The sequence below is a fragment of the Malus sylvestris genome, chromosome 8, assembly GCF_916048215.2.
Source record: "Malus sylvestris chromosome 8, drMalSylv7.2, whole genome shotgun sequence".
NCBI lineage: Eukaryota > Viridiplantae > Streptophyta > Magnoliopsida > Rosales > Rosaceae > Malus > Malus sylvestris.
The window spans coordinates 2,777,570-2,803,394 of NC_062267.1; the positions used below are offsets into that span (position 1 = coordinate 2,777,570).

General features: G+C 36.2%; 3 protein-coding genes and 1 long non-coding RNA gene across 4 annotated transcripts; 1 reads left to right on the forward strand and 3 right to left on the reverse strand.

Moving 5' to 3' along the window:
• Window positions 1–409: 409 nt before the first annotated feature.
• Window positions 410–2,782, reverse strand: LOC126632652 (uncharacterized). The gene is made up of 2 exons (XR_007626781.1): window positions 2,452–2,782; window positions 410–1,280 (listed from the first exon to the last, which is right to left on the reverse strand). It is a non-coding gene; the product is annotated as an uncharacterized LOC126632652 (long non-coding RNA).
• A 4,203-nt stretch (window positions 2,783–6,985) lies between these two features.
• LOC126630918 (probable transcription factor KAN4) lies at window positions 6,986–11,203 on the reverse strand. Its single transcript, XM_050301059.1, has 6 exons — window positions 10,159–11,203; window positions 9,845–9,921; window positions 9,502–9,541; window positions 9,134–9,236; window positions 7,501–7,600; window positions 6,986–7,376 (listed from the first exon to the last, which is right to left on the reverse strand). The coding sequence occupies exons 1-6, from the start codon at window positions 10,676–10,678 to the stop codon at window positions 7,203–7,205; spliced, it is 1,014 nt and encodes a 337-aa protein (XP_050157016.1). The 5' UTR covers window positions 10,679–11,203; the 3' UTR covers window positions 6,986–7,202.
• Window positions 11,204–21,219: 10,016 nt separating this feature from the next.
• On the forward strand, window positions 21,220–23,412 carry LOC126633473 (uncharacterized). Its single transcript, XM_050304085.1, has 7 exons — window positions 21,220–21,391; window positions 21,517–21,586; window positions 21,698–21,757; window positions 21,943–22,057; window positions 22,155–22,270; window positions 22,561–22,685; window positions 22,965–23,412. The coding sequence occupies exons 1-7, from the start codon at window positions 21,315–21,317 to the stop codon at window positions 23,086–23,088; spliced, it is 687 nt and encodes a 228-aa protein (XP_050160042.1). The 5' UTR covers window positions 21,220–21,314; the 3' UTR covers window positions 23,089–23,412.
• Window positions 23,413–23,695: 283 nt separating this feature from the next.
• On the reverse strand, window positions 23,696–25,126 carry LOC126633472 (B3 domain-containing protein REM5-like). Its single transcript, XM_050304084.1, has 4 exons — window positions 24,895–25,126; window positions 24,513–24,813; window positions 24,271–24,401; window positions 23,696–24,172 (listed from the first exon to the last, which is right to left on the reverse strand). Exons 1-4 carry the CDS (start codon window positions 24,970–24,972, stop codon window positions 23,888–23,890), a joined length of 795 nt encoding a protein of 264 aa, XP_050160041.1. The 5' UTR covers window positions 24,973–25,126; the 3' UTR covers window positions 23,696–23,887.
• Between the last annotated feature and the right edge of the window lie 699 nt (window positions 25,127–25,825).

The following is a 25,825-nucleotide window of genomic DNA, read 5'->3' on the forward strand; positions in this document are numbered from 1 at the left end:
ACTTGCAATGGGTTGTATATCCCTTTGTGTACATCGCTCACTCACGAATTGCATGAATGTGACACTAACACCATGTGATTGCAGTAATGATACGATGGGGTAATGTTATTTTCGAAGAGGACCACCAGGAAGAAAGGCACAAACAGAAATGGACATGAGAAAATGGGTTTGCGATTTTCAGCGCGATTTTGTAATAAGAACTCCAAAAGTTTGGGCTCTAATTTGATACTCTAGCTAACTCAGCTTGACCATCATTCAACAGAGCTAAATCTAAATGACTTTAGGTAATCAACCAATTCATAGGGCTAACCCCGCTTAGTGAAACAAGACTTTGTTATTGCTGTTGTGAATCTACCAGAGGGAGTATTCGATATTGAGTTAGTTGGTCAGGCCTTAACTAACTGAGAAATTCATCCAAGCCAATACAATATATTGAAATAATATTAGGAACCAATTGTAGCAATGAAGCAAATTACAAAGCTAACTTTCAACATTTTGCACAATCGTTACAAATTAGAGACAGATAGCGAAAGGTGAGCTAGGCCAGTCGCTATGTTCGCCCACTTTTGCACCTAAGTTCGAATTTTGGTAACTAAGAAAATGTTCTTATTTATTATCAAGTCCATAATATTATTAATTTATTTCATAAAGTTTGGCCAGAAGGCGAGGTGTGAGGAGGACATTCAGTGGGGTGGCCTTCATGTTGGTTATTCCAGAACTCTCAGTCATATCAACGGGTTCATCTGACATCGTGGGTTCATCTGACATCGTTTCAATTTCAAACCCATGCAGGAGTTGAGCCACCGTTAGTTGAACAACTCGAAGAGCCAATGAGACTCCAGGGCACATTCTTCTACCACTTCCAAATGGTATGAATTCAAAATTCTGTCCCCTAACGTCAAAATACCTCTGAGCTGTAAAAAACGTTTCTGGTTGGAATTGGCTAGGATCGAGCTAGACATTCGGGTCTCGCTGAATCTTTGAAATATTGGTGAAAAGACGAGTGCCTGCTTTCACATGGTAGCTTCCTACAGTGCAGTCCTCCCTGCATTCATGTGGGATTGCGAGTGGCGAAGGAGGATATAAACGTAAAGTTTCTATGATAACTGCTTGGAGTAGACCAAGTTCTTCACGTCTGATTCTTTCACTTGCCCTTCCCTCCCAACCTGTTTGTCTAGTTCTTCTTGAGCCTTCCTCAAGGCTTCACGGTTGTTCAGTAGTAAAGAAAGAACCCACGTTAAGGTCGCTATTATGGGATCCGTCCCTCCTAGAATAGCCGTCTGCAAGCACATAAATAATGTTTTATTCTGATTCTCACATCGTTACATATGCGAATCGAACATCTGTAGGTAAAATAATTTATAATTTCTACAAAACTCGCACAAAGCATATCAAACTTAATAATGTAATATAAAGTTATGACTAAATAATAGACGAAAATTATAAAATATAATTTGCAGATAAATTTCCAGATTAAATCACAGAACAAAACCCAACTCCAGAGATTTCTAGGATATGTGTGTGTGTGTATAAACATGCGTACATTCATCAAAATTAAACAAAAAAATTATAGCAACAAAACATAGCTACATTCTTCAAAACCAAAATAATAAATACTTGACTTAATAATATTAATAAAAAATTTCGATTAAACTTTACATAGATAATATATCCATATAAGTTTAAAAATGGATTCAAAAAACATTGAATGAATTTTGTATAAAAAAAAAGGGTATATTTTATATTAAAAAAGTATTATATAACAAATTGGTATATTTAAGAAATGGTACATTTAAGATTAAAAAAATTGAAATATTATACAAATGGGTACATTTAAGATAAATAAATTGAAAATTCTTTTCATAAAAATTAATTAGTACAAATGTATTTTTATTTTATTTATTATTTTTAAAAATGTTTTGGATTGAAAATTAATTAAGAGTTTACTAAAGGTGTGAGTATCAAAACCTAATTCAATTACTAATTTTTATTTGGGTAAATTACATTTGACCCCCACAGATTTTTCAATTTCTTACAACATCTTTAAAACACTTCAATTTCATACATTTACTTATCATTTTATTTCAATTTCATACATCCGTTAAAAAATCTATTAAATAAACCGTTAAATAATGATGTGACAAATATAGAATCCATATTTGTGCTAACGTGGTTGACAAATTTGTGACATGTGGCCAAAAAAATTATGCATTTAAAATAGTATAATATTTATCCTATTTATTAAAAAAAAAAAAAAAAAAAAAACCCAGAAACCATATTCCCCGCAACCCACTCCCTCTCCTCAGCCCCATTCCACCCCCACCCCCCCTCCACAAACCCCCTAACCTCACCCCACCCTTTCTTGCTTCCATCCTCTAACTGTAATCCAATCAACACACAATAAATCCAAAAAATTCGAAAATTCGAAATCGAGATTAGCATTCTCTGGACCTGAAAATCGTCGGGGCAGAAGGCGAAGCAACGATTGACGAGGGCAGAGGAGTAGGTGCGGAGAGCCGAGTCGAATTGATCAATGATTGAGTCGAGATTGGGAGACGAGGGGCAGTGGTAGATGCTGATGACAACAAGGGTTTTGCGATTGGACTGGAAATCCTCCCACGGGGACAAAGGGGCCCCGCCCAGGACGAACTTGAATCGGATGTTGCCAGAATCCAAGGGCTGGTGGGCGAAGGGGGACTTCAGGTGCTCAGTGTAGATGGGGAAGGGGTGAGGTTGGGGGGTGGGTCGGGGGGAATGATTTCTGGGTTTGATTGGGTTTTTTTTTTTTAAAAAAAATTAATAAATAGGATAAATATTTTAATATTTTAAATGCATAAAAAAAAAAATTTTGCCACATGTCACAAATTTGTCAGTCACATCAGCATAAATGTAGATCTCATATTTGCTACGTTATCACTTAACGGTTTACTTAACAAATTTTCTAACAGATGTATGAAACAAATTTTCTAACAGATGTATGAAATTGAAATAAAATCATAAGTAAATGTATGAAATTGAAATAAAATTATAAGTAAATGTATGAAATTGAAATGTTATAAAAAAGTTTCAAGTGAAGGATCAATTATCACACCACAATATAATCAGGGCTAAAAGATTAGTTAATACTAGGGAGACTATCAAATAATGTAGTTGTTGATGATTAAATTATTATTTCTTTGTATGGACCAAAAACTAATTTAGTCTATTCATATAGCTTCCCAGACAAATTACTCAACTTGGACACAATGTCCAAGTCAGAACCATTCCACTCCTCATCAACAACCTGCCCTTAAGGCATGGCAAAGATAATGTCATCCTTCTCTTTTTTGAAGACAAAGTCATCGTCATTCTCGCTGAGATAGAGTCGGCTTTATTTGGCAAGGTTGGCAAAGGAGTTGCCTCTCATCTACTGGACATCCCTTTCTTTTTCTGGCGATCTAACTTTCACTTTCAAGCCTCTTGGGAACATGTTTTGCCTAGTGTTGATTAACGTGCTTATTTTCTATTGGTGACATATCATTTGTTTGCAAACTGGGTTTAAAAATTTAGTTACTTAGGAGTACCCTAAAATATTGGATGGCTAACGTGGAGACAGCTAACCGTCATTTAAAATATTGAGGCGCGGCCGGAAGGATCGATTGGAAACCAAATTGTTAAACGACTTTCAGGACCGAAGAATTTTTATCAATTTGTTTTTGAACATTTATCATTTAACTAAGCTTTTCACAGACATATTTCTTAACATTTAAATAAACCATCCATCAAATTGGTGTTTAATATGTATGTAGGGGGAGCAAATCTTGGTAGTTTGAGATTCGAAAGTGTGAAAATGATTTCATTGATAATAACATCCAATAGAGTTAACGGTTAAAGTTCAATAAACTTACTTTACAATAGAACTGAATGGACAAAAAAAAAAATTGAATGAACTAAAAATATAAATTAAAGGCACTCCAACGATTTTAAGTTTTATAAATAAACTATTTAAGAGCTAAACCAGAAAAAATATGTTCACTTTCCTTTTAAATTACTGAGTTTGAAGTAGGGGTGTGATATCTACACATCATTTTAATTTTCGGCTGTCGGATCGGATGAATTAAAGAAGATCAAATGACATAAATTAACAGGAGGTGTGAGAGAAATAAAAAAGGATGTGTGGATAGCACACCCCTTGAAGTATTATTTCAAAATTTTAATGTTATCAAGAACTTAAGCGTGAAATGTCCAAAAACAATGCAAATGTAACAGATTATGAATAGTACAATGGCGACAAGATTCAATGCAAAGCAAATTCTTGTCCAACAAGCATGGGATATTACTTGTAATTGGACGTAAAGTACGACCTGCAGTTTTTTTCAAAGATTACATAGCCCACGCTAACTGACATACCTCATAACAACGAAATTAAATTAAAGTCACTTAAACCTAGTTTTTTTTTAAAAAGAGTTTTAACGAAAAATCCGCGGTACTGTTTATTTTAACGAAAAATTATATTTTTATACTAAAATATCAAACATGGTACTATTTATTTTATCCTTTATTTTGTCTTTATCATTAAAACTCAAAGTTTTCAAGTTTTTTACATTTAATTTTTGTGATAATAAAAAAACGATAAAAGCAAATTCAAATTGAAATGATGAACAAGTCAATAATATTGGATGTACCTAAGCTCAATAATTGACCGGACTCTGCGTTGGTGGTGGTGTTTAATTCAGAAATGAGGTGGATTGTCTGCCCTCCCATTTTCATACTTTTCTTATCTCCTGTTTGTGTGATTACGGTTAAAACACGTTAACATTTTATATTGATTTTTTATAAAACTAATAAAACAAAAAGTAATAGGAATATAAAATATTAACGTGGCTTAACCGTGACCACATAAAACAGAAAAAGATGAAAAAAGTATGAACATAGGAGGGCAGACAATCCACCTTCATTCAGAAATCATCATCTCCATCTCTGTTTGTAGTTTTGTCCAGACTCCAAGCGCAGTTTCGGAGTAAAAGACGGTCCGCATCACCCATCTTTTTTCTTCATTTTCCATTTTTTTCACCGCCTGTCGGTCGTTGAATGGACTGATCAGATTTTAAATCATATGGTCCCCTTTGTTGATAGATTCATATCGGCTGATATAATTTGACATGCAAGGCCCAATATTGGGATAATTCAGGCTTAGTTCTGTACCATTTTTCCTCTTTTACAAATGACTATTTCCAAGGCGTGTGATATTTACACCCTTTTTTACTTCTCACACATCTTTTTAATTTTTGATCGTCGAATCGGATAAATTGAAGAAAATCAAGGGATAGAAATCAACAAGAGGTGTGTGAGAAGTAAAAAAATGTGTGTGGATAGCACACCCCTATTTCCAAACTTATAAAGCCTAACAGGTTTCTTGGACTTGCGATTTATAACAATTCTCAACATCCTCACACGCTGCGTTAAGTGTATCATTAGATTCAATGCTGGTTTTGAAATCATGTGCTAATTTGGGTTCAACACGTATTTTTCTCAGGTGTTACTCTTAGTCTTAGTGTCACGGGATGATTTGAGTGAAAGAGAGAATAGGCGAGACATCGTTGGAGGCTGCCAACAACCAGTATTTTTGTGTTTGGTTGTGTGGAAAAGTTGCGAATAAATCTGACTTCTTAACCAAAATTGTTCATTGAGTGGGACGTTGGTTCAGTTAAGTTCATTTATGTGTTGGACTTAAAATTCAGTGGAACTTTGCGTGTAATTGCCTAAAATGTAAATGAAAGAGAAATGGAAGCTAAAGTGGGAAGCAGAATGTAATCATTTCATAATGAAGTCAAAATCACAACTTTATAAAGTAAAATCTAGGCAGATAGGCCGAGTTACATGACTTCAAATGTGAATTGATTGGAAACATAAAGAAAGCAATAAAACTTTAGCAAGATTTAGGTCATGAAGGGCAAGATAACGCTAGAAGAGTCCACTGAGATCACTGTTATTGGACTAAACTTGGTATGAAACATGTGTCTCATAGATGAAATCACAGTGGTTTGACTTGCACGTCGCCAAATCATACCACTGTAAAAGTTTTAGATATCATGGATCATAGGTAGTATTTGTTTTGAAGGAAGACTTTGAGATTGTAGCTGAAGAGCTAGAGGTTTTGCTAAAGAGCAATTGGGTTTTTGAAATTAGTTGGGTTGATTGAAGAATCACTCAAGTTTTTGTGAGACTGGTTTTGATGAATGTACTAAGATTGAAGGCCTATGACTTTATACATTAGCAATGGAGGAGGAGTAACGTCGATCTTATCGCTGAGTTGGAGCAGGGAAGATCTTACGAGTGGCCCTACATAGAAAACCATTTTTCACATATGATACTTGTCAATTTATTATACCAAAGCTAACACAACTTTTTGACAGTCTGGTTCACTAGAGCCAACACAAATTTTTTCACGAGCGGCCTGACACAAGAAACCAATATCCACATCTGCAACTGGTCAATTTATTATATTGAAGCTCACAACTTTTTGAGAGCACGATCATCATTCATTCATTAGAGCCAACGCAACTTTTCGAAGGCCAAGTGATACATTCAATACCCTTAAGCTGGAGTTAGGATAACTTTTCGAAAGCCCGACTTAAGGAGGCAAGTTTGAGCCTAGTAAATCGGGCCCAAAATGTCTTATTTTATATTTAGTTTAAGTTTATTACGAGAATTGTTAGTTTCGTTTCTATATCAGTTAATTTCATATTGTTTATTAATTACTTTAAGGGTAGTCCTTCTCCATGGCGCTTGAAATCTTAGAACTATCCATTTGCCCTACGGTTGATTAAACAATCGAACTCATACGAAATCCATGTCAGAGACTCCGCTAGCAACCATCCCCTAATTGCATGAAGGTGTTCTTGTAAAGAATGAAAAGTTCAAACCAACTTGTATGAAGGCACCGTGACTATATAATCGGCAGCGGTTTATGCCCTTGAGAGCATGTTAAGGATAAATTACCTAGTTTATATTATACCATGCATTCCCCTCTTAAATTTATGATTAAAAAGAGACAAAATTCAGAGAAACATGGAATCGAAAGTTACATGAAGAGTGATTGATATTGCACATTAGATATTTTCTTTCTCGACGTCTGCCTAAAAATTAAGATATATTAACTCTAGTGTTTAATTAAGTAATTAACACTTGATTAATTTTGAACCTTAATTAGCTAGCTAAGGTTAGGTCATTTGAAGGTTGAGGCTATTGAGCACAGTCCATTCGCCACTTGGCCTTCCAAGAGTGAACTCTAGATTAAGGTACTTATCCGACGATGCCAAGGAGCCACAATCCAACATCGGCCTCTCCTTCATGCTTTGGTCATACACATGGTGGCCTGAGTCCTCTTTTTCCACCTATATATCAAAATATAAAATAAACTGTTATATATGCACACACATATATAGGGTTATAATATATATATATATATACAAATTTATGAAAAAAATTGATATAGTAATTGTGTTGATTTTTGCATACCTTGGTTCCATTTGAAGGTGGGGAATGAGTATATGCCAAACCATGTCCATGTCTTAAATTAGAGCTTCCATTCATCTCCGTCGAAGAAGGCCATGAACCTCTGCTCACAAAATTATAACAGTAGTCATCAAAACATAATCACACAAATATGAGTTATGTCAGTTCATAAATTTAAAATTGAATTATTCTTCACTTAAATCAAAGTAGTTTCCGATATATATGTCTGTTATAAAAAATTAAAAAAAAAACATATATACAATAATCATAAAACTAAAGGCACTTATTTATTGAAATTTTATTGGTGATTCTACCCTACCTAATGCAGTCAACAAAATGCATCGTCAAGCTACTGTGTAACCGGCAATTGATGAGATCTAGCGACTTCAATTCTTAAGCAGTGCAACAACATTATTGCTCACTGCCATACATAATGTAGTCAACAAAATGCATCGATTAGGCCAAGTGATTAGACATGGCTATCCCTAGCTAGCTAATCTATCCGAGGTCTTTGATTTCTTTGTGACTTGTATCAAAGATCACAACCGTCGGATTTTAACAGCGTTGAGATTTGCAGTGAATTTTCTTGACTTTTTGTCGCACATTGAGATCATATCTAACACAAATTCACAATCCAACGGATATGAGATGTGGAGCTCGTTGTAAAGGACAGACGTAATACCTATATGCCCATAAAAACCCTAGCCAATTAACTCCATGTTCATCAAATTCAAGGTGGTTTGAGACTTCAGCACTAAATATTGCTCTTCGCTATTTACAAAGACAGACACCATGTTGGACCAAAAGAAATTCTATCTCCAAGAGTACTAGCTTGTAAAAATCCGTACATGTATGTTAATTTGGGTTTTGAATCTTCTTCGGTATTTACCGTCCGGAGTCTAAGAACAAGAAAATTCAGGTTTTTAATTTATGTGAAAGAGAAATCGGAGCTCTTGAATTATATAGGGTACATGGGTAAGCATAATGAGTTAAGAGGATTGTCAGATACAATTTGAATGATCCAAATTGCTTGATCCTTGAGTTCTGAATAGTGAGATTCAAAGAAGATATATGTCCATTAATTTTACTAATGCTTCCATTTGTTAACCAAGTAATTAACTCGGTGGATTTTGCTTATTGGACGGACCGAAACTCTAAATTTATTCTAAAAGTATTGTTAGGGAGACTAAATTTGATGATTGAATTATTATTTAAACTTTGATAAACGTGCTCATTTCTTATTTGTGACACATCATTTAATTTGCAAAATTAGTCTCCATAGGAGGTGGATTGTCTGCCCTCCCATTTTCATACTCTTCCCATCCCCTCCTGTTTGTGTGATCAAGTCACGTCAACATTTTATATTGATTTTTTTATAAAAATAATAAAACAAAAAGTAATAAGAATATAAAATATTGACGTGGCTTAACCGTGACCACACAAAACAGGATGAGATGGGAAGACTATGAAAATGGGAGGGCCGACAATCCATCTCCTACAAATTTAGTCTCTCCATTACTCTTATTCTAATTCTAACTCATTACTGCCCTTGATGACCACTTGAACTAAACTTAAAGGCTTAACTCCGTGTTTATTATGCCAAAAAAAAAAACAAAATTAAAACTAGAGAACTCACCTATTAATATTAGCTTTCTCACAAGATAATTGTGCATTTATTTGAAGTGCTGGATTAGTTCCTGGATTTTGATTCAAATCCATGTCCGTTTGCCCTTCATGACCTGCAACATTTACAATGGATTGATCAGACACCAAGCAAATAATTCACATGCAATAACTAGCTCTCAACTACTGAAAGCCAGTCAAATTATATCCCGGCCCTCAACCAGTTTTGTTTTAGTTTGAGAGGACACAGTGGATCAAATGATCGAGTCTGTCCCACTCAGATCACCCCAAGCTCCCAAACAAAGAGAATAATGGAAAGATAAATAAACAATAATATGGGGTCCTTGTAAGATGAGAGGGCCGGATCGAAAATCTAATTACCTGTTCCTTTATTGTCAGTGCTCTTCACTGTTCTATACATCTGCATGAAAACACCCAAACGAAAAATAGAAGAAAAAAAATTAGAAAAAGGTCCACATTTGCTACGAGTACCCCCCCCCCCCCTCTAGATGCCCTTTTGTCCTCACCCTTTTGTTTTCTTACCCCCACTACAAATGAATCGTACCCATATTGTAAAAATACATAACATGTTAAAAGGTACATTTGATATAACCACTCTTTGGAAATTTACAAAGAAGGACCAATTTCATTATTCGTATGTTTGAAATCAAGCAAATTAAAACAAGATTGAGGACACATGAGTAAGCAGTGAAGCTATGCCCACCTGCAAGTGACTCTTCACGTGAGCAAGGGTTAGATCCTTCACATTCATCAACTCTAACACAGATTTTGGCGTTGCTCCTGCAGTCACATTTTTAATTGATTTATTAATGACATGAGAAACGAGAATTAACATTGCAATAATATGATTAATAATTAACTGTTTTGAAGGGTTTTTATCTCAGTTGGTATAGAGCGTTAAACCCTTTTACCCGAGGTCCTGATTTTGATTCCCCACTCTCCCAGTATTACTTGTAATTGATTGTTTCTTGAAAATTAAAGAGAAATGTGTAGAAATGAAAAGGATTTGTTTATTACTTTCATGGCCGCCAAGAAGCTGTACTGCATGAACGAAATGGGCATGGAGGGTTGTAGTCCACCGCATTCTAGGAGCTCTGATGCTTCTTTTCACACCACCAACTGTTCTCGCGCTTCTCTTGAACTCGCGGCCGTAGATTTGCGGTTGGTGATGGTGGTTGAGGTAATGGTTACTGTTGAAGTTTCTTGGCATTTGGAGGGCTGGAGGAAGAGGACTAGCCATATGGTGATGATGATCTTTCATTTCATCAAACCCTAAACTTAACTTTGGCTCCTCATCCGCCGAAGCAATATTGTAACTGCTACTCCTTTCAAGGTGGTAGAAGCCATTTTCCTGACTCAAATCGCTTCCGCTGCTGCCGGAGTCGGTGGCTGAGCTTCTGTCTGTACTGTAAAGTGCTTTTCTCGTTACTCCAATATCGTATGGAAGATCATCCGCAGATGATGGAGGGCTGATCTGTAAAGAGAGATCAGGCAAGGGTAAAGAAGTATTTTTCATCATGCTAGGGTTTGAGCTCATAAGGTACACAGAGGGAGAAAAATGAGTGACAATGGTGAAGGAAAAAGAAGAGAGATTCTTATAGCAAACAAGGAAAGAGGGGAAGAAAAGTGTAAATTAATAATATGAAAGAAAAGGGGCTGAGAGGTATGATAATTATAGGGTCATGAGTGCCTTATGATTTGCATTGGGGTTGAGGAAGAATCAGAGATATAAACTAGAAAGTTGGTAGCCGGAGATAGGCTTTTCTAAGTAGGATCAAACCACTAGTCAGAGAGAGAGAGAGAGAGAGAGAGAGAGAGAGAGTCTAGAGAGAGGGAAATGGAGAAAGTGAGAGAGTTTTTTTGGGATGAAGGGATGCAGGAAAAGTTAGTGGAAAGTGGAAGTTGTGTATTTAAGAGAGAGTGCAAAGGGATCAGAGACCTTTCCTGCTTTCCAGTTTCTACAGAGAGAGCCAGAGAGAGAGAGGCCTGGTTTTTTTGGTATTTTGGTTGTTTTTTATGGTAGAGAATGAAAGGAGGTGCCGTGATATACTGGAGGTTTCTGCAAGGGTAGGGAGGGAATGGTTGGAATTCGAGAAAACAAATGGGGCACTGTTCAATGGAATATCGGAATTGACTCTCTCTCTCTCTCTCTCTCTCTCTGGGCTTTGATGGATGTATGTATGTATGGATGGATCACGACCTATTTAAATACGCTACTTACTCTTTTTGTTAACAAAATTAATGAAAATGATTTAAAAACTTTGAGTTTTAATCAAAATGACAAAAAAATATTATAAGGCAATAGCACAGAGAGTGGTTTTTTAGAGTAAAAATGTAATTTTCGTTAAAAATGAACAATATCGAGACTATTTCGTTAAAACTCCCATTTTTGTTACTATCAGATATTATTCTCGTTCAATTTTAATATTTTCCATAAACTAGAATATTTCCATTTTACTTCATGAACAAGGATTGACCGACCACCCCCTTAAACTATCCCCCGTTCAAAGCTCCAGCTATGCCCTTATTCGTTTTCTTTCTTGCAGACATGGCAATTACAATTATTAAGAAGCTTAATAACCTAAAATCATCCAATGCAAACGAACTCAAAGCATATTAGTTATATACTACATAGATGTGGCCATCTTAAGCTTCCATTACGGGGTGTAGTTTGTTGTCTCTGATCAAGTTCTGAGGCATATGATTATGCTTCATGATTTTAGATTCCAAGTCCCCGATTCGAGATGATCATAACTCGAAAACTAAACCTTTTTTCTCCTAGTCGTATCGGATTCGTTTTGACTAGAAAATAATGAACGTCTTTGTGTATCTTGCTTTATGTTTTGTTTTGAGAAATTTCTGTGTGATATTGAAAACACGATCATGAACTATAATACGTGTTAGTATTTATCAACTTCAAAACCTAAATATAAACTCGTTTTTCTCTTGTATTATAACACTACGAACTTTTATCACACAATAGTTTTTATGTTTCTAAGGCTAAGAGCCTAAGGCCTACCCTCTACTTAATCAACTCGATCAAACCGACTATACATTAACTGCCAGCTGATCTAGTACTGCAGCCTCTGCAATTGTGCTCATAATATACTTGAAACCAGTTTTGAACAAATAGAACAATATATGGTCTACATAGTCGCTGGTCCAAGTGGGCGATACCAGTCGCTGGTCCAAGTGGGCGATACCAGTTTGTCAATCATATCGAGCTGTACACGTGCGAACCCCACGAACAAATATCTTAGCTAATTGATTAATTATCTATACATGATTAAATCATAGCTAATTAGAAATAAGGAGATGATGAAGAGCTAGAGTGAGGGTATATATATATATGAATGAGTTGAATTGAATTGAAGATGAGTATGAAGCATAGAGGTGTCAGAGTGGCTGGGGCGTCCGGCGACAACAGGGTCGCAGACCCACATGCATTTCTTACTATTCAAGTTTTTCAAAGATTCCTCAGGCCACGCGCGCCACATGTATCCTTTAGTTCAATCACCTTCATACTAATAAAGGACAATACTAGGTGCAAATTAGTTGGAGGGCAACATTGCTTCATTGGACTGCTAGAGAGAGTTTTTTTTTTTGGATTCAAGGGCAATATTGTTGCTTTTGCTCTTACCTTCCATCAACGGCTGGAGTTGCTCTTAGTGCAGTAGAACACGTGATGGAGTGACTTGAAGGACATATCCTTTAGTTCATCAATCACCTTCCTCCCAGTTGTTATAGCTAAGATTTCAGCATTGTAAATCTAGATTTTGAGCTCCAATTTGAGTCGTGATAGGCCGTATTAAAAATAACTGTTGGCAGATCAAAAACATTGTATTGCTTTAAATTATCAACTTTTAAAACTTTTAAGGGTATATTAAAAATTTGTTATTTTCCATATTTCATTTCCCATTAGGATTCCTAGCAAGCTTAAAGTTGAGATGAGGTATAGAGCCAACTTATATGAGTTAGGGTTGTTATAATGTCATATTTTTATTCATTCAAACTTTGAGTGTTTTTTCATGCTTGTTTTACGATGGATTCTAATTAATCTTTCGCTCTCTAAAATTATCGTTTGATTTCTTTTTGAGTGTCAGATTGCGTCATGTAGGTACATTTTCTTGTACATTCAATTTTTACTAGATTAGAGATCATTTAGTAGTCGATATGTATCAAATAATGACAACTCATTATGAGTAGCTTAAGTATTATTTAAACTGCATGTCGTTATGAAACTATTTTTTGTTCGATGTATCCTAAACGATCTCTAAATTTAATGGATTGTTTTCGTAGAGACGATCCTTTAAATGTTGATATAGGAATACTATCATTCGCGGTGGAAGTCCAAGTGCATCCTGTGTACCACAATATTGTTCAATGGAAGCAAAGACCAGCGCGTGTGGAAACGAGAGCGTGTAGAAGGAAGTGGGTGAAGGTGATGATGAAAATTTCAACGGCTAGTATTTGTCCGATCCACAGTCATCGATCGTCCCCAATATTCCCTCTCCGTGTCCAACTATTCCTTGGCCAAAACCCATCTGTCGAGCCCCATCCGCGCGTGGAATCCCACAAAATTAGAATTAGAAAAATACATAAAACTCATCTCAGAGACCATATTCCTCGGCGTCAACATGGCTTCCCGTCACGTGACAAATGGACGTGACTTTGTCTAGGCAATAGGCTCTTTCTTTGTTCTCTTCTATTGGTCTTTTATGCTTAATATTAAAAATAATATGATCTCAACTCATAATCCCATGACTTTCCAATTCTTTATTTACACGATTTGTTTAAATAATTAATTAATCGCGATTACAGAAACAACAAGATGACTAGAAAACGTTAATCATTTGTTAATAGTTTTCGAAGCCACGGTCAGCGCCTGATGCGCTCTAGATTCTCCGGGAACGGGAAACTTTGTAACTCTTTTTAATTATTTTAGTATTAAACTAATTAATTAAATCAAATTGATAGTATATGTTTGCACATACCCCTTGATGAATCATGATCGTATATTCTCAATCCTCATCTTGTTGGAAGTATTGAATAATTAGGTTGCCGGAGGGTAATATCCGGTCAACATGTCTCTGTATGGGTTCATTTGCAATGTTGTCAAATGCTTGGGGCCATGCCATATTATTCCTTGAGTTATATTCCATGTGTTTGTCTCATAACACCACTAGCTCCCTACTCTCTCATATTAATTTGATATTTCAATCTTCTGATCATATCCTTACTTTTTTTATAAAAAAAGGAGACACTGGTGGCAAGCCACAGTTATCCATCCCTTATGGAGGCCGAGAAGAATCATAACCCTACATTTTAATTTATTCCTTTTTTGACAAGGACCCCCAATTGGTTCCACGTTAAGACAATGCACATCACTAGTATTTTCGTTTTGATATCATTCGCCACCTAGCTACCTCAAATAATATATACCCTCCCTTGACCAAATATACAAGGGAACTATTGATACAATCAGATATTTCCTCTCGTTATTAATATTTTTCTCATTACCGGCGTTATTTGACTATAGAAATACTAATGACGGGATTTACCCGTGTTAAACCACATATTTTACTGATACACAAGCAAGGAAACACAATATGTACATTTTTTTAACAAACTATATTATTCACACTAGGGGTGGGGGTGGCTACGCCTCACAATAAGCTAGCAAAAATGTGGTTCAAATTCGTCTTTAGTGAGAATCGAACCTAAGACCTCTCATTTATAAGTGAAAAGGAATACTACTAGACCGTAATACTTTGAATTCCTGATTTTACATTTTGCATGCCTATTTAATTGGCCTTAATTACTATACAGGACAAACCCTTAGACAAGTGACAGATAAACTACAAGTAATGGTACCCTTGCTAATTAACTAGAGATGCGTTCTTGAGTTAATTATTCCTTGCATTTTGTTAATTCCTTGTTTAGTGCATCCCAAGTTAGAAACTGACATAAGTTTAATTTATAGTTTACCAAGATATGCATGTTCTTGTAAAGATACATGTTGCTTTTGTTTTACAGTTTAGATGCTTCTCAAAATAGACAATTATATATTCAATTTCTAATGTTTCATCTTTTCACGTACATATCACGTGCATTAGACCAAGAGTGTGTGAATATATGACACCTAACCCTAATTAGAGTCCCGTCTATTCTGGCAAATAGATCCAAACTTAACAGGGTTAGGGTTAGGGTTAATCTGGGTTACTTCATCATAATTTAAGGGCATTCTTTGACAGCAAGATAAGAGCTAGCTAGCTAGAATGTTCCTTATTCAACTTGTAATGTTTTCACGTGCATTAGACCAACAGTGTGTGAATATATGACACCCAACCCTAATAGAGTCCTGTCTATTCTGGCAATCAGATTCAAACTTAACAGTGTTAGGGTTAGGGTTAATCTGGGTTATTTCATCTTAATTTAAGGGCATTGTTTGACTGCAAGGTAATAGCTAGCAAGCTAGAACGTTCCTTAGCGAAATAGTTCTACTCTTACAAATTTGGAAAGGGCAAAAACAGGGGAAGGCGACCCTAGCTCACCATTTTCTATTAGGTAAAGCAAAACAGCTAGCAGTACTTATAAGATTTTTAATTACCAGAACTGAGTTAATTACTGTCTTATTGCTTGTATAAGTAATTAATTGAACTTAATATGTATAAAGTATGTAGTAATTATTCAGGAGAATCATAGTTTTATGAGAAGAATATTAGTTTCTTCATGGCGATTCGTGAGATTAGGATACAGCCATACAAGCATGTGTTGCTTTTAGATTTGAATATCACCACCTTCTCCTTCTCTTCCTTTGAGTATCAATGAAACGACAAAAAAGAAAGGAAGGAATCACCGGAATCAACGCCATTTAGGCTGACGTGCCCCATGACATTACATCCTTTAAAGAATAAAACGATGCCACCAACACTTCAACATGCATGCATGCATATATAGAATATATAATATATAAGAATGCTAATTACCAAGTTTTTGGTCAAAATATATTTGAATTGGGTGATGCTAGATAGATCAAAATTTTAAATCATTAAAAAATAATTCCAACTATCAACCGTCATATTATGTGGTCTACAAAAGATGACCTAACAATTTGATCTCTCTAGTATTTTTCATTTGAATTCATTGGGTTAGAAAGCATACTTTAAAGTTCGACAATGATAAATTTGTAAAGAGTTACATACTTAATTGTGGTTACATTGCAGTATCGTACGTAATTTTGTTGTCTCACTATCGGTACATTTGTAAATATCTTATTATTTATAGTACTAAAAAGACAAACAAATGTTTTTGGTACTATTACACACAAGCATGCATGCATGCATCCGTCCATCAAGATCGCTGGCCAATGTGGCTGATTGGGTACAGAATTATTTACCCGATGCCTTTGAGTGATACAAGACATTTTTAGTTATCAAGGAACAAGACATTTTTCGTTATCAAGGAATTATAAGATGCCCTACTGAGAAAGGTATAGCTGACGCTCCAATAGTAAGGACAATAATGCAGTGAAAACACAAATAAAAAGGTTCAACGTTTGAAAACTGGATTTGGGTACTTCTTATCACTTTTGCTCCAACACCTTTGATTTAATAGCAACTTCATTCCAAGTTTTTTCAAACAAAAACAGAAAGGCAGCTAGCTCTTTCTTTTCACACATTCCCCTAAAACTAATCTGGATCTAAGAAGCAGCAACCCCATTCCCACCCATGGAGGTCAGCCCTCTTGATGATGTGAAAGGAGGTTATTGGGTGGGAGTGCATGCATATGGGGGTTTGTGAATCCGGATTTGGTAGAGGAGAGAGAGAAGATATTTTGCCGGCGGCAAGGAGAAGAAGGGTTTGCAGCCGCCGGCGTGATAACTGTTAGTGCGAAGTTAAGAATAAGAGTATGGACATGTGTCACATATGAGTTAAGTAACTGGGTGGGCAGAGGGAAATGGGTAGGGATGGGCAACGGTTATAGAGGACGGGTAACAACGGTTATTTACCCATAACCATTTATGTTCAAACCTGCATAACTATTTATCTGTTGGGTAATTGCATAAACGGTTATACCATATCCGTAACCGTTTATAAACAGTTAACCATACTCATAACCGTGTACCCATTTAACCATAACCGTTTACCCGTTTATCCGTTTACCCGTTTTTGAATTCGTTTATCCTTTTTTTACCCATTTACCCCTTTTTCACCCGTCTACATTTTTTTTAACAACTTGAAAATTACAAAAGACAAATTTGTCATATTTTTTGTTTTCTGACAATTAAACACTGTTATAGGTACATTTTAGCATGCATTTCCCTATTTTAATCATTTAAGTCCTCATACAATTCCAATAATTGAAATAATAGTTTACGAACAATATTTTTTTGCTACACCCAATCAAGTCTTTAATTATAATCCATATGATTACAAAGTAAATCTTCTAAAAATAAAAAGTAGTCATTATCTTGAATACTAGATGATTCAAAGCTCCAAAATATTCCGAAACTAAACACTTTCGAACACTAATGCCTTAGCACGTTCAATCACAAAGTCTCATCGACTCGTTGTCACCAAAAGAGGCCTACAAAAGAAATGTATAAATTGAATTAGTATCCCATTTAGGAACACCGACACCAATTAGCATGAATCCAACAAAGGTAAGTGATCACATAAGGTTTATATTACACACTCAGTTATCAAAAAAAAAAAAAAAGAAGCAAACAAAAGCAGAGTACCAAATCAATTGAGTTAGTACTACCATTCATCAATATGCATAAACAGAAGGTTTACATTCCATGATTTTTCACACATGCATAAATTGAATTAGTATCATCAATAACTCCAAAGTAAAAAACAAAAATAAAGATTAGTTTTTACCACATTCACATCAGTATCATCACTGAATGAGGAATCTTCAACACGAGGAGTAGAGTTTGAATCTGGTTCAATAGTAAAAATTAAAATTAGACTAAAATAGTAATTTGTTGAACATATACATAATTTATATGAAATTTTACAGTAAGTACCTCGCATCTAACTCCACAACCTGTCTCGAGAACACATGAGTGCTTCCACTGTGCTTGAATGAAGTCGGCTACGAAGTTGACTGATAATCCTACCACCAGTACTAAATTTTACATATATTAAATTAAGTGGGTAAATGGATACCCGTTATAAGCGTATGTAATATCCATAACTGATGAATACCCGTTATAACCGCCAATAATATCCATAACCACCCATTTAAATTTCACGGATAAATGGTTATACCCATAACCGTTTGTTCGTCTAAATGGTTACCATAACCGTAACTGTGAACTTTAAATGAACGGGTAACTGTAGTTACCCAAACCTATGGGTATTTTACTGATCCCTAGAAATGAGTACAGATATCATCCCAAGCAAAATCTTGAAAGTTGAGACTTTCTTCTGTATTTTAAATTGACGGGATAATACCTTCAACATCAATGGTAGTAAAACCTCTTTGTTCAATCTATACACCTAAATAATTATAAGGAAAACTAATGAAAATGGTTTGAAAATTTTGAGTTTTAACGAAAATGACAAAATAAATGATAAAATGAATAGTAACAGGATTAACTTTTTAGTGTAAAAATATGGTTTTTCGTTACCGGGAGCTTTTCGTTAAAGTTCTCATAATTATAGTGGTCCATTTTGTCAATTTTAAACGCTTTCATTCAATTAATATTCCGAACTTATTTTGCCGTCATTTTCCATTCCATTTTCCAATCTGTGAACCTGTGATTCGTCTACAGCTCAAGCGCTCGTTCTAGTTGAGATTTTTTAGTATAATCGGTATATGAGGTGGTACATTATGTGTCATTATATAAATGATTAGATATATGTGATGAAAAGTTAAAACTTAAAAAATTAGATTTCCCACCACATATATAAAAATACATGATGTACCATCCATATTTCGGTTACAATAAAAAATATCTCGTTATAGTCCTGTTTTGAATTATGAAAATTTTGATGGCTTTCCACTGAGCTTTAGTTGTATATGGGAATCATAGGAATCCATCCCAATCACTTAAAATCCTCACCTCTCTTTTCACTTTTCGAATTAAATAAAACTTCGTGTTTGCTTGGGAAAGATCATTAGAGTATTCCCGTGACACTGTCTCTCTCTCATTTTCCCCATAGCTGTCTCTCTGGAAAGCACAAATTAAATTAAAATTTGTAAATATATACACACACACATAAAGAAACAGCTTCTTAGCATAAAATTTTGTTTTATTGTAGCAAAAATGAGATAGATATATATTACATGCAGGGAACTATATATGCATTCATCATAGAAGACCTCTTGTATATTTTACTATTTTTCTCATTTTCGCTTCAAAATACGAAAATCATATTATAAGTACAGTCGTCACGAGGGTTATATCGTCTCATTTTTACTAAAGTAAAACGCAATCTCTGCTAAAAATAGCTCGTAAATCTATATTTGTCCCAGAGCACAAAAGCACCATCATATATTTCCTTTTTTTTTTTCTTCTCTTTTCCACACTCATATATATGGGAATTAGGGATGTCCCATTCATGCTGGCAATTATCTTGCTTCTCATCAATAGCATATAGGAAAAAACTCATCAACCTTAAATGTCAACATCCATATCCAACAAACATATCCACATTTGTTTTTCACAGCGATAACCTGAAACATCCACTTATATTGGTCGTGGTGGAATTATTGGCGTTCATCGATCAAGAAATTTTAGATATTATAATAACGACATTGGTGAGCAAGACATCAAAGAGTAGAAACGAAATAGGTCGTTGTTCTTGTTTACTGTCTACAGTGTTGTGGCCAGAGTTTTGTGGCCAGAAGTGCCACGTGAACAGTCAAATGATTCGTAAAGGGGCTTAATATTGGACATAAATTAGAAGTTAAAAATGTCACAATTAGAGCCTAATTATAACACCAAATGTATGGAGCTTAAGAAAGAAAACAAATAGAAAGCTTTCAAATAAGAAATGCATGGCATACACACACACACACATGGTGTAGTGATCAAGGGGCTCGTTTGGAAGTATTTTTAGAATGATTGAAAACCTTTTGGAGAAAGTGTTTCTGAATTCCAAAAGCACTTAAAGTATTTCATGCAAAAAACACCAATTATGTGCTTCTTGCAAGAAGCACTTCAAATGTTTTTCCAAGATTTACTTGCATTTTTACTAAACATTGGTTCAAAAAATATTTCACAAAAAAATGTTTTTAGCCTATTTTAAAAGCGGGTCCAACGAACCTTAGGTTTAATAAGTAGATTAATTACATGCATCTAACTGTGGCCTTCAAGTTTTTTCTTTTTAATTTTTTTCTCTTTGGAGCATTGACATGGCATTAAACCCTAGCTATAATTTTTTAGAAAATGGTGGACCATGTGTGGTCAGGGAGAAGTGGTAAACAGTCAAGGCCTTGGCATAAAAAGACAGTCGTGGAATCTGGAATTCTGGTAGAAGATCAAATTCGATCTCAATTTCTCAATGGGAAAATGGTCTCCTCTATGAGCAAATTCTTGTGCTTGTAGTTATTGGACAAGAAAATAATTATTTGCAAGAAAAAAACAAATTTAGGTTTTGTTATTGACATTTGATAATGAGAGGTACAGATGCATAATCAATGAAAGATGGGCTTAATCCATTTTGATTAAACACTTATCAATTCGGCCAAAATTTTCACTGGACTACGTTTTAAAAACTTATCTTCTCTTTTGGTAGGGATTTCGGAACATGGGGCGAAACACCACAAGTCATATACAATTGGAGGAATTTTTGTTTTTGTTTTTTTTCAAGTTTTCCTCCAATTGTATACTAATATGATGTTCCGTCTCGTGTTACAGACAAACTAAAAAATTCAGTCCAGTTTTGGTTGAAAAAATCCCAACCTTTTTTCATTGTTTTAACGTTTCTGTTTGAAGCCGGCCCATTCATTAACACTAACACGTGGTCCGCTTGTATAGGCCCAGTATTGTTGTTACTACTGAACCGGGCCCATATTAAATTCCGGGTCAAGAGAAGCGAAGCCCAGGTCCGAACAAGCGGATCCTCAAGACTGCGTGTGCGTCCACGTCTTTGGGAGTCTTCGACTGAGAAAGCGAGGAAGAAGAAGAAGACGACGACGACGACGACGACGGAGCGATGACGGTGTTTCACTTCTTCAACTGCGCAATTCTGACGTTCGGCCCTCACGCCGTCTACTACTCCGCCACTCCGCTGTACGCCCGTCCTACTCTCCTCTTTGTCTTTCGGATCTTTTACGCTTTCATATACCACTTCCTGTTCACTTTGTCTTCTTCCCCAAGTCAAAACCCTAACTCGTTTGCACGATTCACTTGTGCAGATCGGAGTACGATACGCTCGGGACTTCCGTCAAAGCAGCTCTGGTTTATCTCGGTACAGCTTTAGTGAAGGTCCGTTAGCATTAATTCGTAGTTAATTCAACTGATATGCTTAGAAATTTGATTTGATTTCAACAGAAATGGCTGCTGATGGTTTTTGTTTGTTAAATCTGTGTTCTGCAGCTGGTTTGTTTGGCAACTTTTCTGAACGTATCTGACAGTGAGAGCTTCGATCCGTATCAGGTATTTTCTATATTGGTTTCAGTTAAAATGTATGTTTCCGGATAGAAATATCGATTTTCGATAAGTTCATGCTGCTTCCCATGTTTGTAAATGAAGTTTTATTGTAATTTGGCTAGTTTTGCATTTAAAGATTATGAATTTCGCCTGAAATCAGCAAATGCTTAATGCCCTTTTTCGGGTTTCAGGAATTGTTGAAAGCTCTGATCGGTTTTATAGACGTTGCTGGACTTTACTTCGCATTGACCCAGTTGACACACAGGAATATCTCTCAGAATCATAAATTTCAGGCAGTGGGGCTTGGTGAGTAGAACCTAATCAAGCCTGTGGAAAACAAAAGCCATAAGCTGCTTTTCATTTCGAGAACAATTTTGAAGCTTTTCTTGTTCCCTGTTTGCAGGATGGGCTTTTGCTGATTCTGTTCTCCATAGACTGGCACCGCTGTGGTTGGGCGCTAGAGGACTAGAATTCACTTGGGATTACATTCTCCAAGGCCTTGAAGCAAATGCCAATCTGGTATTCAGTCGTTTTGTTTCCTTCTTTTTTTCCATTGTAGTTTTCTTACCTACCATGTCGGCCAGAATGCTCTTTGATACGGTTGTGGGTATAGAATGCTAATATTCCCTATGAGAGTCTGAAAGTGACAATGATTTCATGTTAGGCATACGTCAAACGATGATGTATATGTAGCTTCTTTTTTACTAACTTGACTAATACAACTTCATGGCTTTTTCTTCTTTAATTTGAATAATGGAGTAACTTTTCCTCTCTCTGTTAATAAGCTCGTCTTAACTCTCTTTGTTCAGGTCTTGAGTATATCTCTTGCCGCATTTGGATCTTTGATATGGCTTCGGAAAAACAAGCCTAAGACGTTGGTTCCTTTGATATACATATGTGCAGGATTGGTGGCAACCATGCCATCGATCACAAGGTCAGCTTCTTAACTTCCCTTAGTTCTACCACTACTTGAAAAATTCTTTGCTTTTAACATCTACTCATTACTATGAGGCATTGATACCCTCGGTAGTTATATCTCTTTCCCTTTCCCTTAAAAATAGTGATAATTCTCTCTCCCACAAATTCAGATCCTATCTTCCTCCTTCATTTCAAGTTCTGATCAACAGGGTTGGTTCCGTTCATCAATTGTCAATGAAACAACTAGATAGCACTCTTTTTAAGTTTCTCTCGTTTAACTCACTTGTTTGTACAGCTATCTAACGCGAGGCTGGGGTTGGCACTTTCTGGACGTGGTAATGTTTGAACTCGGTACCTCTCTAGTGATGGCTCTCGTCAGTTGGTGGCTTGTTGCTCAATGTCAGAGACCCTCTGCCTGAAACAACCAGTCATAATCCCTCAACATTGGGCTATCAGTCAGAAAAGGTCTTCAGGATTGGAATATCCTCCGTTCTCAGTTCCTTCGAATGGTTACCATGCGGTTTCAATATTTCAAATTGACCTTTACTGACTTCGCGAACTGAGAGCGTATCTGTTGTAACTTTATATCAGTTTCCACTGGTGTACTCACCAAAATTTTGGGTTGATGTTGGAGATAAATAGGGTTATATCGCGAACTGAGAGCGTATTTGTTGTAACTTTATATCAGTTTACACTGGTGTACTACCAAATGGGATCTGATCCACATATTGTTGGTTGCTGTATTTTCCACCTCGCTTTCTCCCCATACGACCTGGTTCTCGTTGATGAAATCTTTCGTTCACTTTTTATACACCAATTTGTCATAGGCATGTCACCGTCTGGCCAGGTTGCACGAAATCTGTTTGTTTTTCGGTTCCATTCAAACATGAACACAGTAAGAACCTGATATAACGAACTACAACAACAACAATAACAAAGCTTTTTCCCACTAAGTGAGGTCGGAACTTGATATAACGAACTATGAACACAAATTGCAGTACAACAAAAATTAGGACGAGTAGATGGTGGAGAACAAAGATTCAACAAGCTTGATCGTTTAGTTCTTTCATCACAGTCGGATTCGGCTACAAAATGCTTCTTTTCGGAGAAGGATAACAAATCCAACTGCAACCTTAAACCCTAAACAGGCAAGCAGATTTTGCCACCACTGCATTAAGAAGTACTGCAATGTGAAAAATTGCAGTTCATTGGCTTTAATCAGAGACATCTGGGGATGTAAGCAAGCACATTGCCTCTGAAAATATGAAGTTGCAGTACACCTCGCTTCACAAACTCAAAAACGACGTCGTCCCCAGGCGAAATCTCGTTTGCCCTAACACAAGCTCCCCATCCCCGTGCCATCTGCACGCGGCGATCTGCCCTGACATGAAGTTGAGCACGCCATGATCTCCCGGTCGGATCTTGAAGCGTTACAGTCTCTCTACTCGGAAGCCCTGCGTCGCTTACTAGTCCTTCAGCTAGGGCTACATGCTTCGGAATCGTCTGCATTTTGGAAAACAATCGGTACCAAAGGAGGAACAAAAACATAACATACATTTTAGACCAAATGTTTCAGAAACATGATCGTGTAAAGTACTGACCAAAATATTTCGATTGAATTTCTTTAAAGTTTTCGTAAACCACGTATTCTCCGATTTAAACAAGACGGATCCAGTTGATGTTTCTGCTAAATGAACGCTTGCAGGTCTCTCTATGCGCACGACATCATCGACTGCATGGTAAAAAATCGAGACAAGATATGAGAAAGAACTATAACGAGTATATAACTTCAGTGCGTGATTGGTTTGACACGCCGATATTAAGGAACGAGTATATAACTCACCAGTTCTGCAGTCGGCAAGATTACCACTTGCCCTCCTGGCAGCTTCTTCGACATTCTTCTCGCAACAAGTTCGATCAAAGATGGTGACGTCAAACTCTGATCCGCCACCGTATTCGAAGACCAGAAAGTCTCCATGTTCTAGAAAATGATCCTTCACAAAAACCTTCCAACCTTTTCGGAAGAACAAGCCATCCTCTTTCTGTTTAAGTTTCACACCCCAGCAGTCCCCACTAGGGTTTCTGAGAGTACATTTCCGAAGCGATCGTCCTCCGAAGTTCTTGATAAACGCAGACGGTATACGCTGCAGAAGTTAAGAAACAAAGTAAATTAGAAAAAACACACCGATAACTAATAAGTTTTATACAAAGCACTTCGACGTTACCAGATGCTTGGAGAAGTTACCGACAAGAAGCGCTCTAAATGCTGGTGTCTCTAGAGCTTCCTTTAGCTTCTCATCCATGTTTGCCCCTAGAGTTCACCAGAAAAGTAAAAACGCCAACCAGGACCAGATGGTTGAAAGTTGAGGCAGAAGATAGACTATTCACTACTTAGCTAGCTAGGGGTTTTACTTCGACATGTGATGAGATGCTGAGTGGAAATGACTATTGACTATAAGCCGATGTGACAAGTCATAAGAATCCATCAGAAGGATGAGCCGTATGTTGCACTTTGGTCGTCTTGTAAATCATGGCACAATTTATAGACGTGAGCGTAACTACATTGATTAAAGTAAACGGGGTTTTTTGTTGTCCACTTAAGGTAACTATGAACGTGTTTTTTGCTGTGCATTTGAACGTAACTACATTGTTTAGAATAAATGTATTTTTAGCTGTGCACTAAGTGTAGATCTACGTAAAATATCATTTATATCAAGAAACCCAATTTCCACCTTTTGTTATTTTTGGTTTACTATGTCTTCCAATGTGATTTGCGCACCTATTGGAAATGGGGTTTTTCTTAGTAAAAAGACTTGGAGCGTACTTAATTTAACTTTTAAAAAATGTTCCTTGTCCAAATTTTTAGTGTCCTCCTACTTAGTTACAAGTTTTACGGTTGGTCTTGATTTGGAGTACTTTGTTGGTTCAGTCGTTTTCTTCAGCCTGCCGTGGGTTTCTTCTCTTTTGGCATTTTATCTCTTGCAACCGTACAAATTGTATTAAACTTTTCAACAAGTCCGATTCAATTCTGCTTAAGAATAAATAAGCATCAATTAGGACCATTGATCTCACGTTTCAATCAAAGTTATCCCTTGCAACACTTTCATGTCGATTGCCGATCATAAGAAAACTTAAGAGCGAAATCCGATCACCGGT